General features: G+C 40.0%; 1 protein-coding gene across 2 annotated transcripts in view; it reads left to right on the top strand.

Moving 5' to 3' along the window:
* The first annotated feature begins 988 nt into the window (after positions 1-988).
* The window catches only part of Orc4 (origin recognition complex subunit 4), a 37,986-nt gene continuing 28,108 nt past the window's right edge, over positions 989-10,866 (top strand). The window contains exons 1-2 of one of the 2 annotated variants that reach the window (XM_083143421.1): positions 989-1,230; positions 2,818-3,053. In XM_083143421.1, the coding sequence (XP_082999547.1) occupies positions 2,862-3,053 (192 nt within the window). In that variant the 5' untranslated portion in view covers positions 989-1,230; positions 2,818-2,861. Of the gene's footprint in view, positions 1,231-2,427; positions 2,490-2,817; positions 3,054-10,866 lie in introns of those variants that run through there. The other variant, XM_083143420.1, reaches the window with a different exon arrangement.

The raw sequence follows: 10,866 nt of genomic DNA, 5'->3' as shown, positions 1-10,866 counted from the left end.
GTCCTCCATATTTCCGTCTACTAGATTCCAATTGAACTTGTGATGCTGGGTTAACACTGGAAATCTAGAGGTCCAGTTCAACCCCCAAAACAGAAATGAGCACATTGTTGAATACATTAGTTACTATTAGTATTAGAAGGCTAATGTGAGGGGATTACTTTATATCATACATTTTAGTCCGATGAGAAGGTCCGGAAAAATGCACATAGATACCTCAAAAATTTTTAGATCCAATTTGTGCAATTGAAAACAATATTGATTTATTAGTGCGCAATTAATTTCCCTGGACGCCATGGCATTCTCTCTTTTACAACTTTTTTTTAGATCATTCGTGCCCAATAGCTGGCTCCCGCCGCCCCTCTGAACTTGATTAAAAAAAGAATAGCAGATAATGCGAGCGAAACAAGCAATAAAATTTTACAAAATGAATTTTTATTTGCATAAAATTTGAAATCGAAGGGGTAATTGCTCGCATTAGCCCCTGTCCCCCCTGTAGTTGAGTCACTGTATAATGCAGACATACAGGGTGCTCGGAAATTCCCCTTACAAACTCCTAGGGCTAGTAGAGGGGACTGAGTAGACAATATTTGGAATAGGAACCCATGTCCGGAAACGTACCGTTTCCGTGCTACAACCATGACAATGTGTCGGATGTGCCTGTGTTGGTATGCAACCGGGTAGGCAGTATATGACGTCAGAAGATCACCTGATGACCTAAAGTGTAATCATTTATTACAACCATGTCAAATGAGGTGTTACGTAAGGTACGGAAGTGAATGACGTGTGACTCAGTCCATAATACAAACACATTTATTTGGTAACAATGCCAAGGGAACAAAAAAGAAACTTACTATTCATTAATCAACACCTGTGTCGACAGTGGAACGCAACAATTTGTAGACGTCATTGTCTACATTGTCATGGTTGTAGCACAGAAACGGTACGTTTCCGGACCTGGGTTCCTATTCCAAATATTGTCTACTCAGTCCCCTCTACTAGCCCTAGGAGTTTGTAAGGGGAATTTCCGAGCACCCTGTATTTAAGCAATATATGTTTACTTTGGATACTTTAGGCTCACTGCCATTGTTAGTCAACCTTAATCTGCACAGTTGCTCGACTAACCTTGTGTTAATGCGAATACCACGCACCCTTCCCCCTTCCATCCAAACCGATTCTAAAGGCATAAGAGATAATGTTTTACTTCAACCCTATCACCGCGATCACCCACAGGTAGGTAGAAAACCTATACATAATAACCAAAACTAAAAATCAATAACAAGTCAATCAAACGATAGTTTAAAGTGGGATCCGAACCACTATGTGCCTCCACCAGGTATCGAACCCGGGACTCCTTGATTGCAAGGCGAAAACTTATTCACGGCGCAATCGAGAAGGGCAGTTATAAATATCTGATACATAAAAAATATCAAATAAATTCCCTTATATGTATTAAATACTAATGTATTTTTACATGTTTAGTAATTTACTTTTATATTTAATAACATTATAAATATTAATCATATAGGCTCTTTCTTGTCAGTTGCTTGGTAGAAAATTTGAAAAGTTTCATGCACATACATAATATATATGTATAGTTTGTGTATGTCTGTGTAGACCACAATCTTCTTCCCCCCCCAAAAAAAAATCAATCTTCAATGATTTCGCGCCCTGGTAGGGTATGTAGCTGCCTGGCAAAGTCCTCATTCCGTAAATTCACGAACTGCATGAAATCAGAAAAAGACATATATTCCCCCCTCGTTTTGAGAAAACCTGTTTCACAACCCACCCTTGTCCTTTCTGTGGTGAAGGACACTCCAGTGGGACAATGAATCTCCCCCCCTATTTACTGCGAGCAGCAAAAGAAGACGGCCGCGCCATCTACTGGCCACCGATGGAAATGCAATTTCAAAGCGCAGCGAGGTTTAAATGTGGGGTAATCCTCTACTCCTTAACTCCTCTATGCTAAAACGTCGGTGGCGAGATCGTGAGCTGATTACTGAACGCGCTCGGCCACTGAATTTTTAATACCCTCCGAATGTACACCATTTCTTTACGCACCCTTGTTTCAATGTCTAATCGTAAAAAGTATTTCATGTCTTGTTGATTGATTGAGTGATTTAGTTTATTTTACATCGCTTTTCTGCCACTTTTAGCAAATCGCGAAGATAAGAATGATTGATGATATGATGGAATTGATGAAGGAACACTCACAAAGAACACCCATTGCCCAGGTCGGGATTCTAATCCGAGACACCTGCCCTTGAAGCGCGCTGTGCTAACCAGTCCGCTGCGGAGGTCGGTCCCATATCTTGTTTTAACTCGAAATCCGCAAAAAACAAATAACCATGCTACGGATAGAAAATAGAATGTGTAATTGCTCATTAATGTCGTCTTGGCCTGGTGCAGTGGTGGTGAATGGCTAGACCTAGCACCCTTGCCTTGAATGTGCGGCGCGCGTACAATAACCCGCCAAAGTAAATTTACATGAGGTAAGTGCTTACTGTTTCATACAAGCAATTTAATTATGAATGAAGTGGTGAAATAATGAAAATAATTTTGCTATCAATGGTTATCACCTTGAAAGAAATCACGCCCATAAAATAAATTCGTGAAACTTCATGTTCGATGAATACTATATATTGTTTATCTCGCTTCAAGTACACTGGAAACTCATAATGAGCTGACAAATTCGCCAACAATATCACATAAGTCGTTCATTAATTACATGATTAGAAGCTCGGATATGTAAACACATTCAGCATGTATACAAACCCAACCAACATACATTGACATGTTCCTTTTCCTTTCGTGTTCTAGCATTTCTAATGCTCTGCCCGTCAATGTGAAGGTGTAAGACAATCATGGAGTTTAATAATGAAGTTATCCCTGTCTGTCGCAAGCTTCTCAAAGACAGGTTGTTGACTGACAACTTGACGTTCAGGAAGCATGAAGCCGAGAGGACCCATGTGTTAGAACTTATCAGGAGAACTGTGGAGATGGGGGAAAGCAATTCTGCACTCATAATTGGTCCAAGAGGAAGCGGGAAGACTGTGGTATGTACCATATATATATATATATATATCTCTTTGGTAAATATGCGATATCGCCCGGACGGATTTCTTCAAATTTACAGGAGAAAGTACTTACTGAAATGAGTATCTTTAGCATTCTGGACGTTCTTGGAGGTATTTTTTTTCACGGAAAGTAAAAACTTCGTAGTTTAATTCTGCCGAACAAGAATTAATCACTTTTTACGTAAGAAATTGGCATTGCCTGCCACATTATGCCGTTGTTTCCATTGTGTGCGTGCAGATGGCGAGAGCGTTAAAAGTCACGCGATCTCTGCAGTGTTTCCAAACGTGCCTTCTTTTTACGAAAATTTCTATTTTTAACTATGTTCGCCGCGCTTTCTTTTTTCGATGAATTTAGGGGTGAAATGAGTGCTAATGGAACCTAACCTAAAAGGCCTAACCTTACCTTGTGTAAATGGTTTGTGGGGCTATCCGTGGATGGTTTTTGGGGATAACGTAAATGGTTTGTGGGGCTACCCATGGATGGATTTTGGGGCTAACGTCAATGGTTTGTGGGGCTACCCGTGGATGGTTTTTGGGGCTAACATGCATGGTTTGTGTAGGTAAACAAGAAAAAGAAAAATCATGACGCGCGATGATCCATTACGAGTGCACGCCATATTGTCTATTACAGAAGCGGAACAAGTAAGACAAATAATCAATCGTAATATGAAAAGTTGACAGTATTTTATGGAAAAAGGCATAACTTCACCTTCAAGAATGTTCCGCAAGGCAAAATAGGTAAGTACCAGTGGTAAAATTAAGGAAATAAATGGGTGAAAGGTGTCCGGGCGTTATCGCATATTTACCCTGTCTGTCTGTCTGTGTGTGTATAATAATAATCGTAGAAGAAATAGGGACCCAAGTTTCTTTTGTTTTAATGTGATTTCGTCACGCTACGAATGCAATTTTAACATGGTTTGATTTCGACCTACTTCTGTTAACACACACTGCGGAGTTTTAGCGATTACGTAAGATTTTATTCAATGTATGTTTTCGTAGTTAGGTTCTCTTAGCATTAAAATAAAGTCCCTAAATGCATTCTACTAAGGTTCTGATTTACTTCTACATTAATTCCCACTATAGTACTTTTCCAGTCTTACGGCGGGCACTCTATAAGCTGGCAGTGGGGAGCGGGGAAGCGACCAATCCAACGCGATAAGAAACTCACCAGCCAGTAGAACAAGGTTCACGTAGTACTTTTTTCGCTGCATCGTGTCTCTCGGCGCCACTGCTGTTGTCTGGTTGGTCTCTGGCGTAATCCCCGCTCCTCACTTCCCTTGCCAGAACTAGAACCAGCCACCGTAAGAGTGGAAAAGACCTTTAGTCTACGATACTTACAGTCGCTTGTCAACAAAAAATTCATTGTCCATGGGAAGCGGGCATGAAGGTAATTTCTAAGTTTATTTTTTTCAACATAAAATAACTTTGTACTAGTTTCATAGATCGGAGACACATTAAAATTGCATATTGTGTGTTTCGCATGGTTCGTACTTATCAATTGTGTATTGTGGAACATAGTTCAAGTTGCCATTATGCTTTTTACACGAAAACAAACTCAGTTTTTCACATTCTAAGTGCTTTTTTTTTTAAATTCCTTTCTTCGCTTCTGGAACACACAATATGGAGGGCACATCTTGACTCACGTTGTGGGTATGTAGTGTTTCAACCTTCTTCACCGAAAAATACCTACTATCGTGTCGTTTGTTACCAGTGGAAATTATACATTATGCACGGGTAGCTGACGGATAGCCCCACAAACCATACATGGATAGCCCCACGAACCATACATGGATAGCCCCACGAACCATACATGGATTGCCCCACGAACCATTCACGGATAACCCCACGAATCGTTATGCACGGTAGCTGACTGATAGCCCCACGAACTATTCATGCATAGCCCCATGAACCATTCATGCATGGCTATGCACGAACCATTTCCAATATGGTTAGGTTTGGTTATGTTTGGCAAGCATAGTAAAAAAAAAGGGGGGGGTTGAAACACTGACAGGGACTTAGCATCCTGTTGTCGTAGGGCAAGCAAATGAAAGCAATGGCAAGCAAGCGAGTTTGCAAGCAAGAATTGGCAATGGATGTTTTCTATTATATCCACCAGGCAGTTACATGCCTTCAATGTCACTTTTGGGCGCATCACTTTCACTTTAGCCTTTGATCTTGTCATCTGCTTCCCAGGAGGATGGATGCATCATTTTCGGATGTGTACCTGGAATTCTTGTATGGGACCCCAACCTGTCACAAGGAAGGGTGAACGAACTTTTGAAATGGACAAATCTTGACAAAGAGTTGTTTCTTTTGGCCACTCTAGCCACTCAAAATCTTTGGTATCGTTGCCAGCCCCCGTGGCGGATGCCTGGGGTCCAGGATTGGAATCCTGGCCTGGGCATGGATGATTGTGAGTGTACATTCATCAATTTCATTATATCATCACTTATTCCCATCTTCGGAAATTATACAAAAGTGGCAGAAAAAGTGAAGTAAAATAATGCAAACCAATCAATCAACCTTTGGTATCTTATGGTATCGACGAAAAAAATTGAACCCCTGGTATTGGCCGATACCGATATATCGGTATCGGCTCAGCCCTAATAACACTGACCCACAACAATTTTTTTTTAGGTACAGAGAACAAATATGGTGGCCTTTATTAATTGAAATACGCTGATTACGAAACTGTAAGCAGTTTTTCCCCATCACCCTCCAATGTTAAGTTATAGTGGTTATGCAGGATGTTACTAATGACAGCATTTAACTCAATATATTATACAAACTTAGAGTGAGCTCTTACATATACAACACACAATTGTAATGAAAACATGACGCACAATGTAATATACTAACCTACAGTGAGCTTGTGCATCTCGTATAGCATATAAATTCATTTAAAAAACAGTTAAAATATAACATTCACATTAAGAACAAATCACGGAATATTTTGTGTTTTAAGTGGTAGACGGTGGCTGATGTCTCTTTGATAAATACTTTTTCTTGTGGGATATGGACCCTTCACGCTGAAGAAACCAGCAGTAATCACTTCACATTGATGGTTTCCATCTACCTTGTAATGGTTTTCACTTGATTCATGCTGCACTTCCTCAGATTTGCTTGACATATCGTCGGTATCACGAATGTCTTCCCATGTAGGTAGGGCAATGGGTATGGGTAAATCTTCTCCATGAAACCAGGTCTAATTGTGGAAGGAATATTTGGGTACTCAATTCTATTCTTATTCTTGGAAGAAAAACCGGTAACATTAGTCAAACAAAAGTAGCAATTGTTCACGTGTTTTTTTGGATCATGCCAAATGATAAGTGTTCCTTTTTACCTTTCAACCACTGCGTTAGTTTAGCATTACACCTTGAATGCACAATGTGAGGTGCCCAACATTTATCTTGGTCTCCCAGTGGACATTGGAAATATAAACTGTATGCCCTCTTGGGGTGTAACCTCACTTCCGCACAGTACACCCTGGACAGCATTTTGCAGACGAACGAGGCTCTGGCGACTTCACTATGGCCAGTATAATTTTGTGGGTGTTGTCCTGTTTTTTTGTCTTTGTGTGTGCTGAATGCCTCTTTACAGGCTCAGCTTTTAACCAAGTTAGAATATTTTAATATTTTAGTTACGACATGACATTAGTTATGTTTATTTTAGTTCTGTTAACCTAAGTCAGAATATTTTAGTCTTCCAATGTTAAATATATGTTATTAGTTACATTTTATTTCAGGTAAGGGGCTGGATCCCGTATAAAGTGACTGGTGGCAAATAGCCTTAGTGCTGATGCACCCAAACTTTAAAATTCAAAGTCAAAAACTGTATGCCCTATTCAAATAGGCCATCTTAGTTTTTTTGTAGTGAATTCACCACATACATAAAAAGTATCTGGATTGTTCTTGCATCCACGTTTCGTTTTCTTCATAGTTAATGTTTCGTGTTAGTGGCAGCGATTGGGTTCCAATTGGGAGAGTACGGCGGGTGCTCCAATTCTTCCCATCCCCAGCGTTGCAGTTGCCGCCATACACACTCTGCTTTATGTGGTCTAGCGTTGTCGTGCAGGATGATTGCACTGTCCAGAAGGTCCGGACGTTTCTCCCGAATGCCCCATCATACCTGTCGCACGAGGAAGTTCTTGTAGTACTCTGCTGTCACTGTTCTGCCATGTGGAATGAAGTGGCACACAATGACACCTATGATGTCATACGCGACGATCACCATCAATTTCACGGGTGAAGATTCTGACGGAACTTCTTCGGACTTGGTGGTCTGGCATGTTGCCACTCTGCGGACTGACATTTGAGTTCCGGTTCGTATGCCCTGGCCCAAAATTCATCGATGGCGATTATTCGTGACAGGAAGTTGTCGTCGTCCTGTTGCAAGCATGCTAGGTGGTCGGAGCATGTTGCATATCGCATCCACCATTGAATTTCCGTCAGTGCATGTGGTACCCACCGCGATGCGATTTTGCGCAGTTGCAGCTCTGTGGATGGTGCGTTTCTCTTAGCCACTTACCCTCTTTAACTAAAGTTGTGTCCATCGTCTGTCTTCCTCCAGGAGCTGCTCGATGACGGCATGTGCCACGTCGGTCCGCACACTGACAGGTCGTCCCGAGCGTTGCTGATCACCGGTTGACACACGTCCTTGATGAAACTTTCATACCCACCATGCTACTGTCCGGTATACGAGGGCATTATTCCCAACGGCATCCACCAATTCACTGTGACATTCTCTGGCATTTAACCCTCGGCGAACGGCTAGTTTAATGTACGAGCGCTGCTCAACACTGGTTACGTCCATCTCGCACGACGCTCGGCACACAACTCATTTCACAGCGCTCTCTGTGCTACTTCCTGCAATCACAGAGCAATCTGTTGTTCTACATACACACTGTGCCTGCATGGCTTCCACGCGACACATAGCACTTTGTGCTGTGCTCACATATCTGCAAGAGAAAAAACCAGTTGCAATGACTTTTGCCCCAACCCTCGTATAATATTTTTGCACATAAATTTTAATCCTTTTTGCTTTCGCATTACCGTTAATCTTGTGGTCTGTAGTATTGTTCAGCATACAGCTTGACTGTACCAAAATCAGTGTTGACCACAGTGTAATTAGTCTTCCTGCTAGGAGAATTTGAAAAAAAAAACATAAAACAATCTGAATTATTACCTGAAAAACAGGTAAAAGTACTCTGGGGGTATGAGGAAATGTCATTTGCATGCATGGATACAAGTGACATTTCTTCATACCTCAGAGTACTTTTACCTGTTTTTATCTTTATGAAATACTTTTGTATCCCCTCTTCCACCCACAAAAAAAAAATCTCCAAATGCTAAGTGCATTAAACACAAAACAGGCACATAGTGCCTGCATGGCTTCCACGTGACTTTAAACTGTAGATCCAGTCCTGATTAGCCTTGCTGTTCATAAAGTGGACTTACAAACAAAACAAGCAAGCAAAGGATGATCCCATTGAGAATCCATGAGATTGTTCCAATCCAGAAGTGTCCGTGACTGTACATCAGGCTCTTGATTGAAAACTATATCTCAGTTGGACAATGTGCAGTTGGACAATTTCCTAATTCCTTTCAAATTCTCCATTACATGCTCATTACAACTCCCAGTGCTCCACCATGTATATGTAATACCCCAGCACAGGGATTTATATCCAGAATTTTGCATTTGGCAGAGTGTTATGTAAAGTCATATTTATTAGGCTACCAGGATAAATTTAATTCCCAAATGAAATGTGTATTTTTGTGAACATTTTTGAGCAGGGAGTCAGTATCCCAGTCCCAACATGAATGGGAGTGTGGGAATTCTTGAGTGAAGCATGAGCAATCTTTCCACCCCAAGCCTGCTGTAACACTTTGTCTCTAATTGTAATAATAATAATTATCATTATAACTAATTAAGTTGGGTAGGTCAGTGTTGGCGCTGTTGGTGTTTTTTGTTTGCAGAACATGGGTATGCGAAAACTACCCTGATAACATATCCTACATGGAAAAATAGTACCACACATTACTTTGTTTTGACACATCTCCGTTAGTAGAAAAAAAAAGTCAAGGTTCTTTTTGCCCAGTTTTGTGTTCGAAAAGGCTAATTGGAACTTTAGTAAAAGTTTCAAGTGGAATGTGAATCATTGCGCCATATGCCTCCAAAGCGAAATGAAGCATTTAGGGACGTTATTTTAATGCCAAGAGCCATAAAACCTAACCCACCTCTTCTAACAACAAAAGCATTTAGTGATGCAATTACTTGGATATACCTTTTTGCACCCCACGCACATTAAGTAAATGGCAGCAGCAAGGCGACGACTTGCAAAAAAGAAATCACATAGGAGTGTATGGGGGAGATAAATCATTATCCAGACAGTACACGGTTAGTGATCACTAAGACACTGAAGCATGCATTAACAGACATAAATAGTAATCGAAACATGTAAAAAATGCCTGTGTACCATGATTAATTCGGAAATAAACAATTGGAACCTGGGCCCAGTTTCCATCATGTATTCAATATTTTATGTTCTTGTTTGAAAGTATTATTCTTTACTAAAATGCTTATGTGAGCATTAAAAACATTGTTCCTTTTGAAATAATCAAGGTAATTCTGTAACCTCCTTTTCAATATGAAGTTTCAGTAGAATGGTTGCTTCCTGCAATTTAAACCATTAATTCAATTCTACAGAACTAAATATTAATCTAGTCAGGGTTAGAAAAACACAGGGCACCCAGTTGCCATGACATCTGATTATTTTTTTATCTGGCACCAAAATTTTCAAATTCAGTTCTTAAAAAAATATATTTTCTTAATATTTCATGTTTGTGTTTCCTTTTGCTTTAAATAGCGAGTACAGTGAGTATTTTTTTAAAAAAATTATATTTTTTTCTGTATGACATATATATCTTTAAATCAGAATAATAAACAGTGCTCGAAAAATCTTCATCAGAGCTAGGCGCCAGTTCTGAAATTCAGGCACCAGGAAACCACCTACTGGCAATTGTGCATACTATAAGAAGTTGAGCATCACCGTATTCAAAACATTGCTAAATCATGTGAGAAAGCAGAAAATTAGGGGTTGGGGGATGAAGAGTAAGGGATAGTTACGGATTTTATGAAATGTTCACAACGTTGATAGAAAAATCATAACACCATTAAGCGTTGTTTCCATGATATGAAAAACTCAATATGCTGACCAAGGCAGAAATTTCTTTTATTTTGAAACATAAACAAAATGTAACATTTCAAACTTCTAGCAAGGTCTTTGTACTTGGTACTGAGTCTGAAGAATACCTTGCTAGAAGGTTGAAACGTAACGTTTAGTTTATGTTTTAAAATAAAATAAATTTCTGCCTTGGTCAGCATATTGTGTTTTTAAAAATATCATTTGCTAACTTACGCTGTACTGCAACTTGAACTTAATCTTCAAAATTTCGTACATGGAAACTTAAAAGAACTGCAATATTACAGCAAAAGATCACAGTCGACATGCTGAAATTTTTAGTCGCCATGGCGACCTGGCGACTGGGATTTTTCGAGCCTTGATAATAAACATGTCATTGTAAATTTTTGTCACTGTTGCTAGCTAAATTGTAAAAACTGGACCAATGTGGTCAGTGGTGTGCCAAGGATTTTTGAAAGGGAGGGGTATGTACTTTTTCTTAAGTAGTCAGTCCTCATTTTGCCATATTTTCTTGCCTTTGACGTTCTTTTTTAGAAATATTGGACCAAAAGGGGGTGGGGGTTATAACCACCCCCCCCCCCTTGGGCAGGC

Source organism: Lepisma saccharinum, chromosome 21 (assembly GCF_977018435.1).
Source record: "Lepisma saccharinum chromosome 21, izLepSacc3.1, whole genome shotgun sequence".
NCBI classification, from domain to species: Eukaryota; Metazoa; Arthropoda; class Insecta; order Zygentoma; family Lepismatidae; genus Lepisma; species Lepisma saccharinum.
This window is presented reverse-complemented; position numbering and strand designations above follow the sequence as displayed.